The sequence below is a fragment of the Diuraphis noxia genome, unplaced genomic scaffold (genome assembly GCF_037042655.1).
Source record: "Diuraphis noxia isolate RWA-SAM2 unplaced genomic scaffold, SU_Dnox_SAM2 contig0004, whole genome shotgun sequence".
NCBI classification, from domain to species: Eukaryota; Metazoa; Arthropoda; class Insecta; order Hemiptera; family Aphididae; genus Diuraphis; species Diuraphis noxia.
Window position 1 is genome coordinate 59540042 of NW_028301714.1, and position 27147 is coordinate 59567188.

Genomic DNA, 27147 nt, shown 5'->3' on the forward strand with positions numbered 1-27147 from the left:
GGCACTTGGACTGGAATTGATATATTTTTCTTATACATATAACTATTATAATACAGAAAAACATCTTACACATATTATATCACTTATTTGTAGTTTTTATAGAAATATATTAGATAATTTTAATGATTATATATTATATTATTCATACATATTATACGGTCATACGGAAACAATGTAAATAATATCTCAATATAATCGTAAGATAAACAAAATAAACAATATAAGCATAATATTGTTTGAATGGAAACCAAAACGGAGATTACTATTCTCGTTCATACACGACTGCCCCTCTCTAGACGCCACGCTACGAATACGAGCTGTGTAGTTGCTGGCTGGCCGTAATTCAGCGTGAACATTTTCGAATAGGTAGTTGAGTAGTTCAATTCCAGCCAACACACGAGCAACGACCGGCGGGCTCATTTGTTTTTAAACGTTTACGACGTTTACGTAGGTACATAATAATTGATATTATAAATATATTATATCACGTTAACGCAATAATATTGTACAAGAATACGATATTAGTTTTATAAATAAATCCGTGAAAAAAAATTATATTTAAATAATGCCGGACACTGTGGTTACCGTTCAAAATCCCGATTCCAAACCTGGTAAACCTGGAGTGGAAAATGGAAACATCAATAACATTTTCTCTTGGGTTGAAATCAACTACAAGTATTTCAAAACCTTGCCGGGGATATTGAAATTGGCGCAGTTGGTAAGTTTCATGATGAATATATTTACGTTTTAAATATAATATGATACGCATTAATTAGGAAACTATATATTATTATAATAATTAGTTTTTACAAAAAATTAAAATTAAAATTTCGGTAAAAACCAACTATTTTTTTTTTTTTTTGTTGTTGTAAGGAGAACCCGCGGCAACATAGGCCATTCGGTGTGGGGTGTTGCGGTAGGGGCTACTTTTGTATATTTGTTTGTAGGTTTTTATGTGGGTAGGGTTGTAACACGTGTTTGTGTATGTGTGGCAAGGATATGTTGCTAAAAATGCCGGGTGGTCACCCATCCGGGAGCTAGCAACTGCGACCGGTACGTACGCTCGGTGTGTTTCCGCAGATTGAGCGTACGACCGCGCCTTACCAAGCCACAAAACCAACTATTATTTTGTATGGTCACCGAACTCCAAAACATTCCACTGGGATTTTGTTGTCGGATGACATATTTTAAACCTTAGACCTATCCTTCCCCAAGTACTTTTGAAATTAAATATGTTTTTTACCGTTGAAGTCGTTTGAATAATAGCAGGTAATAACAATGTGTACAAATAACAGTCCTTCTTAGTTCTTAATAATATGCCCATACTTCATAATAATGAATCATGATATTCTAGTCAGAGATAAACTGTCAACTTGCACACCGCGGCGGTAAAGCGCTACAGCACAGTACCTATATGGAATATTTCTGTAAAGAACTACAAAATACAATGGTATCCAGTTTAAATAATTCAAAAAATTTCCATACAAAATGATTGTATCTCGTATTTGTGGTCGAGGAACAAATAAACCTATTTAACGAAACATTTAGAAGATTTAAAAAAAGTATTTAAAATTCAAAGCTAAAAATACGTAACTTTTTATACATAATAAAAATTATCAATAAAATCATTATATCATCGTGAGTGTTTGGTATTTTATTATTGGCAATACATTTTTAGCTTATGAATCATTTAAGTATTATAGTTTATTATTACAGCGTAAACACCGTAAACACGAATATTTGTTTAAAATAATCAAAACACGCTGTTGTGTTTTTTTTTTTATGTATTGTGGTTTATTAAAATAATATATATTTATATATTATATAATTATATACAAGCAATTGTAACTTGTAGATTATAGTTGTAGTTGTTTAAGCAGGGAAACGTTGGATACGCATTGACATTTTAGTTTAACACATATTTTTTACTAGTATAAACACAATATTAATACAAATATTATAATTTATGCGTATACAATTCCGAATTCATGTTTTTGTTATTTTAATAAAATTTGTTGAGCGCGCGTGTATACTTAAAAAGAAACACCCATCGGCCAAGCCCCACACCGCCACCACCACGTGTAAACCCATCAAAATAGGTTTAAGCATTCTTGGCGCGCCTAACTTCCACAAGGCTACTACAATAGCTTTTTGTCATATTGTAAAAAGTAATACACACAATTATTATCATATTATTATACATTATGGATGAAAATATTATAATATAAACGGAAATTTAATTGTATGTTTTATTATTTTCCGAATACTGCAATTATTTACGTGTTTGGACTGAAAAGCAGATAGTGGTATACTCTATAATGGTATTATATTATACACCAAAAAAAAGAAAATATCTAAAGATAAAATCTAGGTCCATATTGCACTCACCAAGTGATAACTAATTGGATAGCTTTATTATACAGCTGTAAATACTAAACACCTACGTTAATCGTTTAATCCTTATATATAAATATATATCGAGTTTTAAAAATATCTATATTCCCATTCTTGTACAGTTTGAAGAAAAAAACAGAGTCACTGCGGCGTATCCACAGTTATATACTTCATACATATTGTGCTGCATTCTAAAATATATGTCCTAGTTATAAATATTATAAATAATATATTTTAGCTGAACATCTGAATAGAATAATATATTTTATTGTCGATTGAACTTACTACACAACAAGACGTTTAGTTTACGTTAGAACAATTATCAAAATTTTCGTAATAAGACATATGTATATACGAATTTAATTGACTATTGTTGTTATATGGAAATAGTTAGTTACATTAAATTTATAGTAGATGTGGAAAACGCACCACACCATTTTATAATATCAAACGACTTGCCTGATGTTAACACATACGCAAGAGAAAAAGTGACACGTACGTACCGTTTTATTTTTAGACACTGGTTTGTAAAGAAAAAATTGTGATTTAAAAAAACATATTATTATTTCAGGAAAGCGTCGCAATAATAATTAATAACTGTCTTACTCGGGCATGAATAAATTTTAATAATGTAAACCCTTTAAGCACTAACACTATATATTCCATGCACCGCGTATAAACGTATAGGTGAGATCGATAATAAACGGTCGATCAAACGCTTATGGTCTGGTACTCTGGTGACAGACTGAACCAAAATCGTCCCTCATTATTCTTTACGTATTTGCTTCGATTTTTTGGTTAAGCTTTAAACCGTTCATACATAATACAGATTCCGGAGACTTTGATCAAACTACTTGATATATGAAATAATTACAACAACAAAGCTCCGGGCCATTAAAAACCTGATCGGTGCAGCTGCAAGAATGATATTAACATTACATAGTAACAATATCCGAACGGAATGCGGTAAAATAAAAAAACAAAATTATGGGCAATTACAACATGTATTGGGGGAATAACTTGTATGATATTATGTGTATAAATACGAATAATATTGTTGTGCACGCTACACGAGTTAACCTACGCGAAGGAAGACGGAAAAATAAAAGTTCACCTATATATTTATACCTGCTCTACAAGTCCACTCCTTGTTAATATATTATATTTATATACAGAGCGATAATAATTATCGGCTACCTGCATATAATAGCTGTTTTTATTTTCTTTATTATGATTGTTACTTTATGAAAATTTAAACAATTGTTCATCGAACAAACATAAACAGATGACGCTACAGTTGACGCTTACCTATCCTATATTTTATTATCGTTATGTTTATTCAAATTTCAAACCACATGTAAACATTGTAAACTTGATTATTTTTGAACAGCATTAGATATTTAGATACGTATATAGAATTTAATAATACTCACCTCATTAATGTTTTCAGATGGGCATTTTTTGTCTATAAGTTACATATTGTTAATTACACAGGTGCAAAATATATTTCATATAGGTCTGTATACCATTCCACTGTCATAATTATTACTTATTTAAACCTAAATATTATAAATTATTCAAATAAATTATTATAAAATATTCAAATATATAATGTGTTATACCAATATATATTGTCCTCTGTATGCATACATTGTACACTTTATACACACTGATAAAAATAGACAATATTATTCGTTCAAAGGGAAGATATGAAGATAGGCGCTATATAATAGTCTGTAATATGTTTTTCTGTACTATTTTCCGAAATTTCCCTTAAAAATCAGTCACACTCGGTATTCGGTAAATATATAACAATAATATTGATCAATGATTATTAGGTCAGTCTACATGCCTACATTAGGTTGTACTACATGCACACAGTTTTAAGTAGGACGAATGACGACGATGGGTTGTACGTTTTAGCAACGGTGTTTTTCGACGGAGTATGCTGCTGCAAACACTCCTACGCTCGAGAAGGTTTTCATTAATAAATACGTTGTCGCATTCGTGGTGACGTGGTCGTATTTATATTTTTCAGTTTCCTGCTATAACGCGTAAATTCGTAAGTCATCTCTGTACTTCCGCCTGCAGCAGTAAACTGCAAACACTACAATATACGGGGTACACTATATAATGTTATGATGATTGGCGTCGACACACTGACCTGCAACGGCGCCGTACGATAAGATTATTAAGATCTATGATCTATGCTATGTATATTGTATACCTACGCTCCTTGCACGCGATGCACAAACGGCTAAACGTCTTAATTGAACTTAATTAAACTAATTTCTACCGGTTAACGAACATTTGATACAATCGTAATTACAAGACGGTCGTCCGGTCCCCGTTCGCATAAAAGTAAAAAATAATTAAAGCGGAGGTGGACCACACCGCTCGGTGACTTCCTTATGTGTGTATATATATGTATAATATGTTCCTATTTTATTTTCATTAGGATGAGATAAAATGAGAGGCATTAAAAATGGTTTTATAACAGTGTATATATACCTACTAAATAATAATAAATTATGCGTCTAGTATAATAGGTATTATTATGTGTAATGTATAATATTATATACTGGGTGAATTTTTTTAAGTTGATATTTCGAAAAATATTGATGTTTTAGAGATCAAAAATTGAACGAGCAGTTTCTATTTATTTACGTACTTACTAAAATAACAATACAGCCTATCACCTATGAATATTTAAGTATTCAATTCATTATATAAATAAACTTATGAATATAAGTATGCTTATTTGTAAAATTTTAAACATATTACCTATAACGGCTATAACAAAAGGCTGGTAAATAATAATTTGGCATGTCTTAAACATCTTACCGTATATAGTAAAACTTTACGACAAAGCCTATTAATATTTCTTTTGGCATATTATAAAATAGAAGGCTAAATTATAATAATAAGGGGGTCCATTAGTATAATACATAGCACTTTTTTTTCCTATGGTATCGAGGACCGGAGAAGGAACTATGTTGCCAATACTTCTCCTAAAATTCATAGCACTGTCTAGGTATTGTCGTGTTGCACCAGGGGTATGGCCGTTTTCGACCTAAAACGTACCCTTTCCTTTTCGGCTGATTCACTTTTCAACTAAAAAAAGTTGTATACAATAAATTTAAAATAAAATGTAGATAATCATTTAAAATATAACAATATCTTTATATTAATATTATTTTTTGTGCTAATATGTCACAATATGTAGGTAGGTATATAATAATATTATATATATATTATATGAAAAAAATAAAAATGTACAATTTTTGCAAAACCCTTGCGTCCTTGTATCTATGCGGTCGTGGAAGAAAATAGTACATAAATCCTTTTACTGTTTTACACCTATATCCATCAATAATAATATATTCATATTATTATAATATGGACATTATCGTTTATAACCAACTAACTAGTATGCGGGCAACTACTATGTCCTTTTAACTATTTGGTGTATTAATCTATGAACATTTTTGGTTGCCAGAACAATAGTAAAACTATATAGCCACATGTTATGCACATGTAAGCAGAAACCATCATATAGGTGGTATACAATATATAATACGTACATAACTGCATAAGTATAAAATAATAGACATTATAACAATATACGGTCATAGGGGTCGTGATGATATGGATTTGCACGGAAAACATAACATTAACAACTAATTGACGTTTCGAATGTTAACCTACCACCACCGTTAAACGTCAAAATATTACGAGACTTCAATAATACTCGTAAGTAATAAAAAATACCATTGGCATTGCTGCCGAGTACCGAGGCTTACGACAGACAAAATAAAATAGAATAAAATAATAATAATTAATAGGTATAAGTATATTTTGAAATCATTGTAAATTAAAATTTAATATTAAATCATGCATTTTGCAACGTTTAACAATATTATAGTAATAGTAGGTTCTATATATTCAATACATTGGCTGAACTGCAAAAGGTGAACAGTGCACACTATAAATCATACTATTAAATATTTGTTTTTTTTTATTTGTTTGACTTAATTTATTTAAGTAGATATTAATGTTTATTTGCTTATACATTCCTATATTAATTTTTTGTGTAGTTCTAAGTTATATTGTATCTTCTATCATAAGCAACATTGCTTATTGGGTAAGTGTGAATAAGTTTCTCTCTATTATATTATATATTACGTCGGCCTAAATCGCAAAGATCATTACAGAAAATAAAGAGGAAATACATTTTTCCACTTCTTTGAAATTTACCATGATAATTCATGATAAAAAAAAAAAAAAAAAAAAAATAATTTGATGGTGAAAAACTGAAAACTAACTTTTCTTACTTACATAGAAATTGTTTCCCGACTTCCCGTGATATAGGATATCTAATAATAATAATTTTAAAATGACCAAATTTACTTTTATCAACGTATCATCCATATATTATCATATCAAGTGGTTTACATATATTTAATTGGCAGCTATTTATCTCTGCATGCGTATTGCGATGTCTCGATATAGTCGACTCATTTTATGTCTTTTCGGGAGCGGTTTCCGACTGAATAATAATGACATTGTCATAATTATTTGGAATTGTGTACATTTAACTGTCTTATTCAAACATTGCGCATATCGCAATTATAATGGTAATTGAAAAAATTGATATTTTTACAAGCGTAGGTGTATAGAATTGTTTAAACGATGACTTTATAATATAATAATTATTACAGTCGCAAGAAATACGACGATTCACGAGCTTGATAAAATGCATTGTTTTTTGGCTTATTGATTGTTATAATTATTTTAAAATAATTTTTGTCTTTTACTCTGACAAATTTAACATAATATTACATAACACTCACCAATCCAATATTACGGGTATTTTACTGTTATAAACTATAATACAATAATAATTATTGATTTTATTATTATGATTAATATTATTGAATAATACAATATACATTATACATTAACGATATTGTCAATCCGTAAAAAAGTTCGGTGACTTTCAATTTTCAATAATAAAACGGTAAAATGTGTTTTTCGATAGGGACAATATATTATTTTTGTCACGTCTCTGAGCTCATTGATCACGACAAAGGTAATGCAGGGATCTATGCAACAACCAGACCACTCTACGAAAACAATTTTATGGAAGTAAAATGCGTCGTGCAAGGATAGGTTGTAATATGAATATATTAAGATGTAACCAACAGTTTATGTTTTGTAAGGACCGTGAAATAAATTTCAGTGTGTGGTTGTGTAGAGGATACGCTCTGCTGCACTTTTGCGGATCCCCACTTTACCACCAGCTGCAGGACAGTTAAAAAGATCACTTTCCAACGCTTCATTCGTCGTCGAAAACTATAAACTTTCGGTGATAAAAAAAAAACATCACAGCAGTATTATAAAATACAATTCAAATTGGCAACACTCCTGGTCAACCCAACGTACTAAACTAAACGAAATCAAACCCAGCATTTTCCCATGGCCAACCACTCCACTTACCAGGCGTCAAGAAGTAATTCTTAATAGACTTAGAATCGGTCACACATGGTTAACCCACAAACACTTAATGTCTAAAACGGATCCCGAACCTTGTTTATCATGCGGCGAAACACCTACAGTCAAACACATCATATGCTTCTGCCGTGAACACAACAATGTTAGAGTCAACCTCAAACTAGCTGACAATCTCTACGAAGCTCTTGGTCCTGACCCCGACAACACTCAGAAGATATTTACCTTTTTAAAATTAACTAAATTATATAACTTAATCTAAACACACCTTCACACCCCAAGCTTGAATTGTATAAATTTCCCTCCTTTATCACCATATGTTAAATTTAACTTCAGCCAATAATCTTTGTTGTTGCGGCTTAATTTTAAATAAAAAAAAAAAATACAATTCATTAGAAAAACTAAAGAAAAAGTTTCTCTTAATTTAACGGTTAAAAGGTTTTCCATGTATATACATCACATATTATTATATGGGTTCGTCGCTGCAATATGCTTTGACATACGTCCCCTCACCTCCCTACCATTACCTCGGTGCAATCAAACGACTACTGAGTTTATTTTAACTTTGTTTACGCCACCGTAGGTACGTGGTAGGAATAAATGAACCGCGAATAATGCGGATTTAACTTAAATCATTAAAGTATAAAACTATATTTAGTAAAAAATGACTTTAAAGTTGCTGAGCTGCAGAGGAATAAAATATAATACGTGATTGGATAAAAAATAATTTTAAAACACAAATAATTGCATGTATATACGTCATACGACGTTGGACAAAATATGATTGGTTTTCATATATTATACAGTTATTATATAACAGTTATATATAGGTATAAGAAAATTACGTTTTCAGACAAAATCGTTGGCCGGTTGAGACGAATCCCGAGATCGTGTTTTATATCGAAGCAATTATATTAATTGTTACGTTTTACTGTGTGATGGATGTGGCTCGATCCAACGCGTACAATGCTTATATTATATACCTATATATATATACACATATATGCCATAATTTTATACATTCATGTATCGATATGTATATGGAATTGGAATAGTTGTAAATAAAGAAAACAATTCATCGTCGGCTTTGAAGAAATACATATATGATAATAACGTGATAGTTACTCAGACGTGTATCGTCTATGGATATGTGACAATATTATATGCCATAAATTGTGTACATATATATTCGTGAGACCAACCACTATATAAATAAATGACGAAGATACGTAGAAACCTATTAAAGTAGTTAGTTTCAAAAGAATGTTTGTGGCTGTGTCAACCACGGTTAATAACGTCATAATAAGTATACATAAAAATAAAGTCACTGAATGTTCCGTAATTATTGTAGAATATTAGTTAAGACTTAAGACGATATTCAATTAACCGTATTGTCATATGTAATATCATTACCCTCTTAAACATTATGAAATATAAAATATATAAAAAATATTTTTACTAAAATCATAAAAAAAAACTTTCAGGTAATTTTTTTATATATCTACGTCATTTTTAGCTACTTTTATTCGGTTTTGGGTATTTACATCCTGGACTTATTCATATATATATTATAAAATTATTACACTGAAATATTAACAGTTAGAATACTAAACTTTTAGAAAATGGCCTAAAAATTATTTTATTTTTTTTAAGTGAGCCGTCGCGGAACGCCTGGCAGTTCGGAAAATACGTATGAAAATTGAAAAGATGTTTTATTAAAAAGAAACAAACGTCGAATAATTAAAAACAAAATCGTCAGATTTAAAAAAAAAAAATTATTTTTTTATTTTAAAGGCGTAATACATATGTTTCATGCGTGTAGCTTTAGATGTTTCACATGAAAAAAAAAAAAATTGAAATTATTGAAAATGTTCACTTTTGAAGTGCCTACCCATCTGCTAAATAGTAAATACCTATCTGTTACCCGTGAGGATTTTCTTACCAAAAAATTAAATTAAATTAAAAATAAAATACATATAGCCTTTGTCTATGTGAGTACAATAAAAAAATAAAAAAATGCTACTTACTCATCGTTTTTAGATTTGAATTGGAAAATTATACAGCAATATTATGCACGAGCGTGGAACCGCTCATATTTAATGCCTTCGACCCGTAAAAATATTTCAACAAACCGTTCGTTTTTCATCAGTGAAAATGATTTTTTTTTTCAATTTTCCGTCGTCTGGTTATAAATGTATATTATAGTATATATCGACGAGATTAGAAATCACAATCACCGTTTTGTCCTGTCGAGCATTCGGTTCACCCGCGTCATACGCACAATACAATAATAATAATATCATACTATTCTTGCACGGTCATAAAATCGAGTAGTTATATATCCTATATAATATTATAAATAGAGCACCGCGTTAATAGGACGCGACGATTCACGGATGTATCATCATCGTGGCTTTCCGATCTCGCGATTAATCCTGAAATTAACAGCAGCCTAAGCGGCTATATGCTGGAATCTTTCCCGGACATCTATCTGACAATCCGTCTATATTACATACATAGATTATTTAATTGTATCCACGGAAGTTCCAGTGAAATAGAACTCTTGTCGTTGATGTCTGTATACTGCATCCTGTCATCCGATAAAATAATCATCCACACAATTTAATATTCCAATAATAGTCCAATAAAAAAGCCATTTTGAATAGCAAATATGTAAAACCTCATCTCTTAACCCTTTGATGAATTGCCCAAAGTTGAATTACCAATAGGGCACGCCACCTGAAAAATCTTGATAAACCCTCTAAAACTGTAGACAATATTATACTGTATTTAATTTTATGTATTATGTATTTATGTATACTTATGAAATTCTCTTTAATTTATCCTACACCAGTTGTATGTGTATGAGGATCCCCCCATGACCATGGAAGCATTCCCCCGTGGTCTGTAATTAATATTTTCTAAATAAAATTTTACCTTATACTTTATAGGATAATGAGGGAAATTAGATTAGTTGATACCTAGTTAATATATTTTTTAAACCAAACTATTAAGATATTAAAATATAGCTAATTATATCTGGATATTTCGATGTGATTCATAATTTTTGTATGTTTTTATAAAATACAAATAATTTGAAGTCTACTTTTTTTTAAATTATTCACCGTATAATGCATTTTAGATTCAAGTATGTATACCAACATTAATTTATTTTATTTGCTTTCATTTTTGGTTGTATGCTGAAAATTTTTTGATATTGTGCCTGTGAATGGGATAAATACATTTATACACAATGAATTGAATATAGATACTGTATTACTGTCGAAATTTAACTGTGTAAAAAAGATTTATGGATTAAAAATATTTCGACTTCCCACACAAAAACTATCGCAAGCACACTCGCGAACTTACTTCAATAAAAAATCAGAAATTAATTTTGATAATCCACTTTTGCCGCATTTTACTCCGAAATCTCATAAATCTTATTATAGCAGTGTCCACGTGTATGATTTTGTCGGTATGTCAAAAGTGACTTGCTACAATGTTATATTGGGCTTGCATTATTAACTCATTGTACAGTTGACAGTGCATGGCGTTGATAAGATATAATTTCCCATTTCCCCGTACATAATGTAATATATAATATAGTCGCAATAGTTCAACAAATAGTACCTATGTCAACATACACACAGACACACATACATAATACATGTCACTGTAGCTGCAGCAATATACTTTGATAAATAAAAAAAACAACAACACTTAATCAGTATTCCTGAACGGCGTTTGTTTAGATACCGTTAAATGGACTATATAATATTATTATATACTCGTATTTTTCACGCGTGTAATCGCGTATCATATATATTATGCGAGCCTATAATAGTATATATTATACGGATGGTCGCATTCGCTGCCACACATACATATATATAATAATAAGTAGGTATACGTGTGTTTTATGTATAAGTATAAGTATATATCGTAAGAGTAAGTTAATTTACTTATTTAATCTTTCAGGACACGTAGTTCGCGGGTCAATTATCATATTATTGAACCGCAACCCTTTCCCCCCATCGGCACCAGCCAACATGACTTGTAGTATTACTCATATAAGTATAGTGAAAAATCACCAATTCGGATGCTTGCACGGTCTAAATCTATTATTACACGGTTAAAATATATTAAGATATCAATAATCTACATAAACAATAAAAACAATCGATAATTACCTATACCTTTATGATATATATATATATATATATTATTTACCTAATAACTAAAATATATTTCTGTCTGTGCAGTTTTATCGTAGGTTTTTTTCAAAAGAAAGATTGATTAAAAACGTTGATTTCGATTCTAAATATTATTATTATTTTCATAACACATTATTAATCAAAGGCAGATGCGGTCATCATCGGAAATAATATAATATAATCATGTAATATAAATATTTGCTGTTTCATTATTGAAATTCAGTGTAAAGAATGGGTAGAAGCTAAAAAAAGTGATAGGATGCGTATGCCGCACCGATGACATAAAAATAATATTATAATAATTTATAATATACACATCACACGATATATTTATTAAACATCGGTACCACGATTGGTATAGTATTCGTATATTATATGCAACCATTATGCCTACACAGTATGCACTATAAACGAAATTCCCACGGAAATGAAAGCTTATTATAATAATACAGGTAAGTACCATAGTTAGGCATACTGGCGCTGACGTCCGAATGTATACCTATTAAAGGTTGTGTCAACGTCTCTCTGGGCTATCATAATTGTATGATGTATATACGTACGTTTTTATAAAAAAAATCGTCGAGTCTTCATAGTCATTTTTACTGCTGCACCGAGTATGCATAATATGGGTATGACATAGATGACTTGTATAGATATATTTATAGTGTGGCAAATACGTCTAAGTACATGAACGTCATGAACATATATATATATAATATACTCTCATATAGAACCATCGTGACAGAACGTTTCCATATTAGCTGGTGTTTGTGTGATGGCACTATACGGAGCGAATATAATAACATATTATAATGTACATTACATCGGTACGTATATAAAATAATAATTTATATTATATTACACTACAATAATATTATATATTATATACCGAAATACGAATATCGCTCGTAACGCGTTTGCGTCATCGTGTCACGACGGCGATGAGTCGGTGTAAAATAAAATGCATGTGACGTTTATGACGTGTTAATGGAACGAATTTTAAATTCTCGTGAAACTTTTCATCGTACGCGCGCCCAAAAACATAAATAATTATTTTTATAATTCATATTATATTACTAAGAAAAAAGTCTCTATACGGTTGGGGGTGATCGAAGAATGATCAACAGCAAAATTATATAATAATGACTATTATATACGTGCGGACGTATATGGACGTGTAATTTATTTTAAATACTTCTTGTGCGCACAAAAACTGCGTACACCTTTAATATTTTGAACACCCGAAATTTCTAATAAACGATTTCAACCCAGATGTGTATATTATAATATAATCAACAGTCATATTGTGTAATATATAAAAGGCATTTGACGATGTCTTTCGAGAGACAACGAAATATTATATTCATCACAGCTCCTATAAATTATAATATATATAGATCGATATAAATATATTTATTTCAAGTATACTTGAAAATGTTCATGTACGATTAATTGATTTTGTCCGATATATTATATATTTCCCATTTATAATGGACGTTCTTGATTTATATACACAGTATAGTATATCTATAGTTGTATCGTTTATAGGTATATACTCGTGGTATTCTATGATTTCTATGAAATTTTTTCGAGAAGCGTAAAAATGGATACATATCGGGTTCCAAAAAGAATGAGATATGTTAAGGGGGAGTTGACGATTACGGGTGCCACGACGACGCACCTTATAATTTAGATGTTATACTTAGTTCTTCGTTCAATAAATCATATTAATATTGTAAAGTAGTAAGAGAATTCGGGTTTCGAAAATGGCTCGATGGAAACATGGCACTACACGCGTCGGCCTCATCATATAGTAATAGCATATCTGCAGTTAAATAGTTAAGACGTAAAGTCACGATTTTGCAGCGTTTCTGGACATCCTAAAAATAGACATGCATCAGTCGTATCATATAATAATATACTATATACCAGAAGTGGCCACTAACCTTAATTATGGGAGTCACAAATTATAGAAGCTAATTCGAAGTGAGCTACATTGTTAGGATATATTTGTAAAATAAAGACACGTTTTTCATTTTATAAAAATTAAGAAACCTTTTAATTTTTTTCACCACACAGACCATAACTACTCAGATCCACATCAAGGTATGAGATTTTTCTTTTGAGAAATGCTTTTTATATTTAATTAATTAATTTTACTCTATAAACTTTGTGGCAAGAGCCGCATATGGTTCGCGAGCATCGATGTGATCTTATCTGCTATATATTATATTATTTATATTGTATAATAGGCGCATAACGAATGGTACACTGTAGTGTCAAACACTGAATCAGGAAATCGTCGAGAAAAATAAGAAGGAAAGATACACTATATGGCGTATTGTATAATACAGCGTATAATAAAAATCAGTATAAGTATTAAAAAGGTGTGCATAATTTTCTGTTGTCTACATTATGTACAATGTTCGAAACACGGATTTCCATATTATTATAATATGTCACCTCGAGTAGGCACTATCCCGCATAATAGTTGATTTAAACATCGATAAAATATGATTGACAGCTGAGGTTACATTAGAAAAAAATGGGGATTATATTGTACATTATTTTATCGTATAACACTATATAATAAGGGCCATAAAATAATCGTTTTTGAGTTTTCGCGCCTATATTGGGTATGTGTTGTTAGAAACACGATTCAGTATTTGCACTGTTGTCATCGCCAGAAGGTAAATAGCATATTATACTTATGGTTGACATTAACGATTTTTTTGAGTGAAAAAATTGCATTATATTAATTAGGTACCTATGTACTTTTTTCGAATACTTCATCACTGTATCTATTTATAGTACAGGGACTATAGATATAGCTATTGTCCAAAACAAAATATCATTATTAATATTATTATGCCTGTATGAAATATAGGTACATGAATAGGTTATAGATAAATTGACTTTCGCGCTGAAGAACAATAATAACATAATATAATAATATATATTATGATTAAATTTGACGCGGTATTACGAGTTTATGACAAAATTCGGCGTGCAGTGTTCAATGAATATGACCGCGAGTCGAGTAAAAACGAAAATAATGGAAAAAATTATGGTCTAGCGCGTATTAATCGGTAGTGTAATTTTAATCGGGTTCCTTGTATATGTATATTGTATACAGTGCAGCGAGAATATTATGGAGGTTTTTTCTCTGTGACAATTAAACCGACGCAACTACGACATTTTCTCCGGTTCGTTCTCACAAAGAGAAATTCAACAATATTAGAAGAATAAAAAACATGTCAACAAAATAAATAAAGAGTTGCTATATATAAATCGTATTTTTCCGCGAAAAAAAATACATGTCACGGATTGCGTGGTTCGGAAACTCGAAACGTTTTCTTTTTTGAATAATTATAATAATGTTTTATAACTGTACAAGATAGTCAAGACTCTTGAATTATGATGGTTGCTGAAGAGAGCATCTCGCGGGAGTTTAATATTTGTTTGAAAAAATTCAATCGTACTACCACGAGTATTATTATCGGTATTATTTTTTTTTAATGAGTAATTTTGTTTTATACAATAATTAGTTTTCGGTATTGCATCGGCATCCTCCCCTTCAGCTTTTATCTTTTAATTATTTACGCCACTGCACTTGGAGTGTATCCAAATACAGTCAGAGCTCAGTTGTAATTGTTTAAAGCCATACTGTCTACACTCACTTCCTACAAAGATTTATACATCCGTAAAATACAAAAAAAAATTATAACATTAATAAATAGTGGGTGATCAGTAATCAACAAACATGTACTCACTACTTTTTTCTTTAATTATATGCAGCTATTTAAAATCTGATTCTTAGAATTATTATTAAAGGGTCCTATCCCTGGATAGCTTCCCTTCTCATGTATCCAAAGTCACTATTATAATTGTAAACATATTTGCTTATTGTATTTTACTATGTACAGATTGTAAATGTTATTTTTGTTAATAAAAAAAAAAAAAAAAAATTATTATTATTGTTAAAGACCATAATATATTTTCAAATTCCTTGAAATTGTATATATTATTACTTAAGGATGAGTATCCTGTAGAGATACAAACTTCTGTTTTTCAAACGAGAACTCTCTTTTTCAACTGTAAATTATTCAGTGGATAACTTTTTTGAAAAATTTGATGTAACAGAATAAAAATAAGTTTTTAAATAAACTCAAAAATAATAATTTGAGTAAATAGGGGTTAGCATGCTTGGCGGATTAATCTGTATATGTCTTGTGATGGTGGCAGCGTGGGTATAATAGTTTCCTAGTCAGAAGTTTGGATCAATATAATTATACGTTAATAAATTGCACGTTCTTTGTCTAAATTGTTTCAATAATGCGTTCTCCAAGACACTAACCGTTTCCTATATATAAGGATATTTTTTGTGGTTCAAAAATATTATTAATAGCTATTATTTTAAGTCATTGACGATTGACTGCGAGGTTAACTATTTAATAAAAATTATTTACAATGTGTTGTTAGTTGTTGCCGATGTTTTGTTATATTAACTGCCCTAACTGGCTCTCCAACTTCATATTGGTGAAGGGATGATCATATAGTATTGCTTCTAGCGACATCTGTTGAGATAAGAATATTTCATGGACCGTTTCCGGTAGTTATGGTGTTTATAATGGTGTTTCTCGCAAGATCATTATATTGCTATGATAATATTTAAATATAATTATTGCAATTTATTATAATATAATATTATATGAACGATGCATAATGCATTATGCATATATATATATTATGTCTATAATAATAATATTATATTTGACATCTAATTGATTGCAGCGAGCCCAAAGGTGAAAGAGGTCACCGTCCACTGACATCTATATAATAGAATCAATATAATATATTGAGTATGCTGTAGAAATACGGTATACGGTATTATATTTATTGCGAATTACCTGTTGTATACGTGCGGATATATACATTTTGCGGACATGTACAAATTATTGTTATATTAAATACAGTTAAATTCATAAGATACTTGCAGTGCTGCGTGTAGAATAATTAATTTTACACCACTTAATATTCTGATATACCTATAACATGCCTTATATTTTTTTTAACCGAAACGACCAAAACAATATAAATAAATAAATAAATAAATAAATAAATAATAACAATAATAATAAAAAATAATAATAAGGACGTCGTCGAATACATGGTGTAACCGTAGCTCTTTGCCAGTTTTTGGACGAAAATCGTGCGGTATAATATTTTAGTGCACATGAGTATATTGCAATATAAAAATAATAAAATGTACGAAAATCGGTTTTTTTCAATGGAAAATATCTGCACGTACTCGAGCCTCGTCGCTGTCGTGCAGTGCACACATTATTACATCATAGATATATAATAGCAATAATAATATTAATAACAATAAACAAGCATATCGGCCATATGCGTTTCGTGTGCATCAATATAGCCATTGTTCGGGGATATTTTTTTATTTTTTGAAAACCGCTCTTTCGGTCGGCTCGCGGGACAGTATATTATATAAATATTATGTAATATTATATATAGTAAATAAAAATAGGTACCTATGTATGCCCACACATCGTCGTCCTTCTATATAATATAACAATAATATATTTATGCGTTTATGATGTTGCATTAGTGCATCACAGATAGTGTGCCTAGAACGAACGGTACTTTAACCGCTTTTTAGCGTAGAATAATAAAACCACTATGCGCGACTGCGAAAAGAAAATACTAAACTGCCCCGGTGACGGGAATAATAATATGAAATCGATCGGTCGATAAGTGAAATATTATGCACACGACGTATCGTCTTTTAATAATAAATTACAATAATATATACCGACATACCTGCTGCAGTATAAACAACGTGCCCGTCATGGCTTTATATCTCCTGTACTCAAGTGGTAACATCGCTTATTGTATGATTGTTACCCTAGGTATTATACATAATATATAGGTATTAAACCTATATATTATTATTGAGTCATAACACTATGTATATTAAATTTGTATATTATTATATCAGTGGAGAAACCGAGGAGGTGAATGTATAGGTACCTATGCAAGACCAATGTGACTATGGATATTTTGTATTTAATTAATGATGGACAGGGAAAATTATATATTTTTTTTTCCTAAAATATTTTAAAACTAATAAAATCAGAGAATTAAAATGGTTAACAGAGCAGTGGTGTTGAAACCCTTTATTTTACTATACGTATATAGAGATATAGGCAATAGACGTATATAAGAATGAATACAATTTAAAATATAAATATACATATATAATAATTGTATGTATCCCCTCCTATTTAAAATATCTGTGTACACCACTGTGACAGAGTATAATTATGTTCCTCAAAGAAGCCAGATGTGATTTATTCTATTATTTCCGACACAGCCATAATTTCAAAGTCAACCCACTCAGCTATCAGGCTAGATTCGAACTTGACCGCAATCAATTTAGTGTTTAAATCAAATACACCGCGAGGACCATATTATATTATATAAAATATATAGATACATGGAAGCCACTTTCAAATACTCGTTAGTATATGACAACATGAAAATCATAACATTTTTTAAGTTTTAAAGTGTCATGATACAACACGCTAACGTCTGTCATTATATTATTATGACATCGCTTATGTACAATAAGTACAAATTCGTAGAAACATGCTACAAGTCAATGTTAATTAATTATAGTGAGAGATCGTGTGACATTTTGTCCAACGGTGTTAGTGTGATTAATATAATCTCTAGTCAATTTTATTTCTGTTCATGTAATATCTTAATTTTTTTTATCATCAACTTTTCCCAACACTCACGATTAAAAAATGGTACCTAAATTATCTTCTGATCTGCCACGGTTTATATTTCCCATCAGGAATCTCTTTAAATCAAGAATCATACACAAAATTAAAATCTCTCAATCCAAAACATTTACAATTACATTTAAAATAACCTAGCTGAGTGTTATATATATAAAAGCAAAGAACTTTACAAGTATTAAATAACTGCAAGTGTTTGCCGCAGTGGCGTGTGATACATGTGTGCGATGTGTGCAAATGCCACGGGCCCTCGGCTTGAGGGGGCCAATTATTGTTCAACGTTCCACAACACTATTTTATTTGTATGACGTAATTTCATCTAATTTCTTGTGTAATTGGAATTTTAATAAAAATGGAAAGTAGGTACCTTGTGGATTTCCATAAGATTTTATAATTTTAGAATAAAAATTCATACTTTAAATTTGAATTTATATATCTATAACTATATTACTTAATAAAAAAACGAAGGGGGGCCGTTTTTTAGTTTTGCACACAGGCCCATCTTCGGGATAAACCGCCACTGGTTTGCCGTCAGTCATAAGATTTAAACAAGCATGGTAAGTTTAGATTATAATATTTAGACATTTATTTTTTGAATATTCGCTGCATAGGTGAAACAGCCAACTGGGGATGGGCCGATATTAGTTTTTACCGATATCCGATACTCCAATGCATATATGCTGCCGATAAAAAACCGATAACCGATAATATATGGAAGGTGCATCCAAAAACCGTACACTTTTAATTTTGACCCGAATAAAAAACCGAATACTTTTTCAGTCATTATATAACAAAATATCCCAAACTTAAAGTGGTTAAAACCCCACACTATTTTTAGTGCTAAATAACGGATTAGATAAAATAAGATTATAAGATATACTGCAATAATCATGTGCAAACACGTTTTAAGACTTTAGTCACCACTCGATATTATTTTATTAGTCGGTCTTGTCTCTTGTGTAGGTATACAGTATACAATATACATATACAGTGGTTACTTAGAGGTATTTAGTGGTTTTTTGCAGTTTTATCAAATTATTAAAATATTTTTAATTAGACATAATAATGATGCCGATTGAGATCGTTTAAAGTTTTTTAAAAATGTCGGTAATAGATTCAGCCAATCAAACTTTAAAAATTTTACACGCTTTACATTTTTTTTCTTTTTGAATAAATTATAAATTATTGTGTACATCTAATCTAGGTTTTGGGGTCGAAATTAAGAATGTGCGGTTTTTGGATATAACAACTTTAAAACTTGTGTGATATTAACCTATTAAATGTGTGCAGTTTTAGGAGTTAACGATATGGAAATATTAAAACAACATTTTTAACAAAAAAACATGAGCCGATGCCACCATAAAAACGGACACCATCAAGGCATCAATCGATATATTATAATAAAACCAACATCCGATAACATAAATATTACCTAGAAAAGTGAAAATATTATTGATTACTTATGGTAATAAATGATTATTTTATAGTTATCGCATTAATAACATCCAAAGGCACACATTTACACGTAGGTACTATAGCCTATATATGGGACGATCAGGGGCACTTATTAATAAAGTTTGTGGCGTGTGTATTGTGCGCACATCGTAGTCTGTTATTGTTCACTGTGTTATATATAAATCATGCATTAAACATTTAAGACTGTTTATTCCGTCCGAAAACCACCCAAAGTAATTAAATTATATTCGTATCAAAAGCTACAAAATTGTGTTACGCAGGCTGTATAATCGGCAAAACGCATAAAATAAAATGTGTATAAATATACAATATTATACGCACTATCCGCAGCGCTGCCCTAGATGAACAACTTTAACGCGGAACGAATATAAAATTATAAAAAATATTTATCACGCGTGTATTGTAATATATTATATTATACATTTATACCTATTACTATAATTTAGGTTAGTTTGGTCATTATAATATTTTTTTCGCACAGTATTCTATAATAATATGGTGTACAATATTAATATATTATATATTTTATTAGGTTTACTGCAGGGTTTTCGGTAAAAAAATCGTTATAGACATCACGTCATTATTATTAAATCGCGTGCGGTCATACGATTATACGAGTATATACAACAGTCGCGGTTGTACATGATATATAAACTAATTATTAATATATATTTAAAAAAAAATTAAATATATATTTTATATTTATAAATTAAATATATTTTACATATATAATATAACTATGTGTATGTAGGTTATGGGGTATACAAATGCTAACGCTATAGCCACAACTTACAAACGATGTTGGCGATGACGAATAAATTCGTCGATTTTCATGGCCAAGACTTAGTGGCGTGGGCATCGACAAGCTCGCACGTGCTGCGGTCCTCATCTATATTATATTATGATTATAAACCGCACGCTGAGAACTATAATAATAAATTATACGACATAATATTATCGGCGTGTAGATATTATTATATTATACGTATCGTATTCAAAAATCGCAAACGATGGTTAATCATCTAGGAATAATATGATATATAATATTATGTAGGAATATGGGTGACCTTGATTTCTGTTTTTATTTTTTTTTATGCGTCTGCCTATTCTGTATATAGGTACTACAATAATACAGTCGTACTCGTCTAATTTTGAGTGTATTAGAATAGATCAAATCGTCATTATATTGTACTGGGTGTAATATAATATTGTAGGTATATTTATATCCGTCGAAATATAATTTGACATCGTGAGTACAACAGCAGTTGTTGCTGCTGTGTGTAATGTATAGTGGGCGATCGGGTTTGTTTTATTTTGGTGCCTATATAATATTGTTTGATATACACGCCGGAAGTTTCGCTCATTTTTTCGTTAACTATTATCGTTTTAAAAAAATATTTTTTTCACATAATTTATTTTAAGTGGATACAAAACAACATTTTTTTATAAAAGAAATGTATATTTTATAGTTATCATTTTTTAATGGGGTTTTGAATTTATGAATAATAACATAATATTCGTTATTAATTTCAAAAACAAAATATTTTTCTAAGTATTTTGATGAATAAAAATCGAATTTAAAACGAGTAGTAATAACTTATTAGTATCTAAAGGTTAGATGAGTAGATAATAGTGGACCAACACTTTTCGGTGTTACCCATCTAGGGTGTTGATTCACTCCAAATTTCTCACAAATCTTTAAATACTTCTAACTACCAAGTTATTAAACCAAAAAATATTCCGCTTAGTAATGTGAAATTAAAAATGTACGCAGGTAATGTCATAAAAAAAGTAGAACAGTTTGTATTAAAGATCTTAAAGATTAAAAATGACGGAATATATAATTTTTTATCCTAAAAAATATGAAGGCAATATATTTGACCTCGTTACCTCAAATGATGTAAAATATTGCTTATAGTTTTTAAATAAAAGTTTTCCTTTGAAAGCCATCCAGTAATCGATATTTCATCCAAACATATTTCAATTATAATTGTATCTATTAAACATAGTAATATATACAGTTTTAAACACTGCAAATATACGTGAAATATGTATTTCAGTGATATAATTTATAATATGAGATCAACAGACTGCACCTTAAAATTTTATATTCTCGTCACGATTACGATAATTTTTTTTTATCAGTTTTCAATAAAAAAAATGATATGCCTACGTTGTGATGAATATTCATAACTATTATTATACATAAAATATAATTTATAAATGTATAAATATATTTTATATATTTTGCATCGATTAATAATAACTAATTTTTTTAACGTAAATGTTCTTATAATTTCAGATACTCGGCATAATATGTTTGGCACTTGCCTCGCCGGCCAGGTTACCGGGCACCAATTGGTTCCTATTCGTGGTCATCATCAGTTTCATAGCGACGGCCATCTGGTCTTTCGTCTATCTACTCTCCATCCGGGAGGCTATCAATTTCCCAATCAATTGGGTTCTCACGGTATTATTATTATTATATCATTAACACGTACGATAATATATTACTTCATGGCCTGCAAAAAACTCGCAAATATTCAATTTATACAGGCAATGTATTTGAAAGTTCTATTAAGTTCCTTAGATACCCATTCAATTTGGATTGGGTAAATTATAAACTCGATTTGGTATAGGTATTATTAACAGCTAAATGTAGGGGACTATACAGGAGTACAGGACCAATTGTAAATTTAGCCCAAGTATTTTTTACCGATACCAGCGATTATGCCTAATAACATTGATTTTATAATATAATATAAAATCAATTCTAATAATAATATATAATACTTTGATCAATAGGCACATGATTTTAACAAAAAATGTATCCTGCTAGCTCCTAGGTTCTTATAATCTTAATATGTCAGATAATTCGGAAAAAAGATCGGTACCCAGTTTACACAAAATATTTTTACTACCAGATAAAAAGTTACCATCGCGGTTTCGTTGTCAATAAATTATATATTTTAATTCGAAACATCAATTTTTTTCTAGGAATTCTTCAACACGCTCTTATTGACCGTCCTATACACGGTCGCATTCATCGTACAAATTGCAGCCTGGTCCAGGCCGTATCACTCTTATTACAAGAACCCAAATATAGCTGCAGGGGTAAGTGTACTATATGATTATTGATTAGGTTGATTAATTTGACATAAGGCGAACACTTAGTAGTCGAAAAATATTAAAGTTTTGTAGAATTTTATTTCTTATGAAAATACTTCAATACATATAAATTAAATTTCGAAGGAGCAATTATAATTATGTTCAACATGTACCCAACTTTTGAAGTTTAAATAATCGGAGTAAGTAGTATAGCTGACCGAAATTTTGTGAATAGCAGCATAATATCCTTAGCTGTGAAGCTGAACTACATCGCATTTCAATATCTCAACAAGACTTTAGATACTCATTTATTTATATGTATTAAAATGCATTTATAAACTATATATTCAGTATATAATAAAAGTAATTTTGTAATTTTCGTACATAAACTTACTGAGCTTAGCTCGTATCTGGTAAAATTATTGAATTTAAACACAATTATAAGTGTTGATCACCTATAGTAATTTTAAATATAATTTTTGTGTATACAAATTCGCAGAAAATATTATGCTTCGGAATACGAAATTAAAAATGCGTAAATGTCGTCGTTCGAAAAATTATAAAACTTAAATAAAAAATATGGTGATAACAACAGTAAAATTTAAAAATTCTTTACAAAAATGATGTTTTTTAACGACACTCCAAGTGATGTAGGTATTATAAAAAATAGATTAATACTTTTCGGAAAAAGTTCGCCGTGAAAAGTATTCCGTAAACAATACGGATTTAATGTTCGTAGCAACTTGGTTATCTGTTTAGGTATATATACTTACTAAAAATATTGTTTTTTTTCTGTTCACTACACCACAATCATTTAGGTGTTCGGAATTATCAACGCGGCTGTGTACGGAACTGGAGTGTATCTGATATTCAGCGATTGGAAAAAGTCGAAAACTGCATCAACTGTTCAACAGCAATAATATTCGCCAGACAGAAAAACAAGCCTACAACTTATATTAATAAATTTGTCCACACATACGATATAATATTACTTGTTAGTTATTATTAATACATTATTTATTTTAATATGGAACCAAAATGTTCTATTAGGTAGGTAATAAATGGTGAAATATATCATTGTAGACCGAATCGTAAATATAAGTATCATATTACATTATTCAACATACAAATAGGACATAGGTAAATATTTTAACAATAAGTGCTACTAGCCAATACGATATTTAAGAAATGTTCTCGTGAAGTCTCAAAACATAACATGGGTTTCTCGGAGTATGAACAACACTAACCGTATCGTAAAAATGCATGCACAAGATTTTACCCATTATTACATTATGGTAAGCGTGAAAATACTGAAAATATAGTATTAAAGATTATCTCGCTTTTTTCAACTGGTCTTTTTGCACCTATTCGAATATTTATAGTTCGGTCTTCGCGGCTCGTTTGTGTACTTGCACTTTACACTTGAGCAATCATAAGCATATAGAGTATAGACATATTATAGTATTATGCTGGCTTATATACTTTCACAACAGATATTAATGAACTAAAATATTTATAGGTGTAATATAACATAATACCTTATTTTATGTGTATTTTAAATATCTCCTAACTGTAAACCCAACAGTGCCGGTTGGTACCTAACTGCATGTGTTTCAAACGCACTGTAGACATTTACATTTCATTCTAAACCAATACCTAATTATTATGTAAATTATATATATTATTATCAACGATGATTACATATAGGTTATGATATGTTTAACCGTTATACGCAAAGTCCGATTGAAAATTGTAAAAAAAGTATCGGAATTAAAAACGTCCGATCGTCGTTTAAATTATTAAGTTTTTTTTTTAGATAGTAAAGCACAATTTATAATATCAAATATGTAATGAATATTGATACAGTTGTTTCGTTAAGTTTATGATGTGAATATAACTATATAAGAATATATATTACATCGAAATTTAATAATTTACATTTGGTTTTCCTGTTAGTTATGTGTAAGATTGGAACAAATACATTTTAATAAACAGTGAACAGTTTATACAATTATTGAATAAAATATTGAACTATACTTAAATTATTTGTAAATATATATTTATTTAATATTTTTGTTAATCATATTGATATAATTATGTGCTTAAGTGCTTAGGTATTTTACTGGATACAAATATCTTATATAGGCTAAAACTATGATTTTTTTTTAATACCTACCTATTATAGTTTATATATTATATACCTAAAGTCAACTGATATATTTTTAGTTTTAATTTTAATTTTAATTTTTGTATTTTATTTTATTAAAATTATAAACATACGGTTATATTAATGTCAAGCATATTTTTTCTTTTTCTTTTAATATAAATATGTTTTTGGCAGGGTATAATATTTATTTTCGAAATAAATTTTCGGGAGACCGATTTTCTTAAGGTTTTCGCATTGAAACGAAAATCAACAATAAAAATAAATATATTAAATTCCTAAAAAAATGTAATAGTATGCTACTTGATATTTTTTCACATTATTCAAAAACACTTGCGATTCCTCAATTTTCCGAATTTTCATATTAGACATTTTATGTTCCTAGTTTTTAGATTCTGAGCGGAGCGATAAATGTATTGATTTTACCATGTGTGTTTTTATTTTTTATTTTTTTTTGTGTCTGCCATCACGTTTTGGGGCAGTAAAAGTGCTTCGAATTTTAACTTCAGTCCCTCGTTCGATCAGAAAGTGAATATAGTTGGTACTTTGGGGGGGTCAAGAGTAAAATATTTTTCTAAATAATCGTAATAAACAAACTAAAAATTAAGGAAAAACGGGAAATTTTACGCACAATCAGTTTTCGACAAAATCTTCGATCATTATTAGTTTTTTTTAAGCTAATATCGATAAAAATGTATTTGTGTGGTAGAAAAGCTTGTAAATTTAATACAAGGCCTTAACATATTGTTACAATAGCAGTTGAAAAACATTATAAGTTCAGTCACATTTTTTTTTTTACAAGCATTCAAAGTTTGAATTTTGACAAAATATGTAAAAATCACAAAAATTCGCAAATTATTTTAAGCTAGATGTTTTTTTTTTTGTGTGTGTGTGTGTGTACACCATAAATAGTCGAAATAATGCTTCAATTTCAAACTTTGGGGGTGGTTTCTGATGTAAAAGTAAATATACTTAGTGCCCTATAGAGGTCAAAAGTAAACATTTTCCAATAGTTTTCAAAAAAATCGAGAAAAACAAAAACAAAAAAAATGACAGAAAAACGGGAATTTTTACGCAAAACCAGTTTTCGAACAAATCGATTTATTTATATGGTTGTTTTTTTTTTTTTTCTTTATTATTATTACATACACAATCTGTACCTCGTGGGTACAATAAGAGTATTAGCTAAAATATAAAAACAATACATGAATATCTTGATAAAAGCAGCCACCCATTGATGACACTTATAAATTGAAGTTATACATTAAGTTTTCTCATAGATACATCTATGTTTATTGATTGCTTTTTTTTTTTTTTTTTTTTTAAATTATGGTATTAAGTCAGTATATCTCTGCACCAGTTGCGTTTTAATGAGGATTTCCCGGAATAGCAAATGATGAGAGTGTTTTGACTAAAGGATTTGAGTGAGTTGCAAGCCTTTTATGAAATCTTTTAT

General features: G+C 29.6%; 1 protein-coding gene across 1 annotated transcript; it reads left to right on the top strand.

The window, feature by feature from the left end:
- Positions 1-355: 355 nt before the first annotated feature.
- LOC107161482 (proteolipid protein 2) lies at positions 356-25818 on the top strand. Its single transcript, XM_015507903.2, has 4 exons — positions 356-718; positions 22722-22889; positions 23417-23533; positions 24346-25818. Exons 1-4 carry the CDS (start codon positions 566-568, stop codon positions 24445-24447), a joined length of 540 nt encoding a protein of 179 aa, XP_015363389.1. The 5' UTR covers positions 356-565; the 3' UTR covers positions 24448-25818.
- Positions 25819-27147: the final 1329 nt, after the last annotated feature.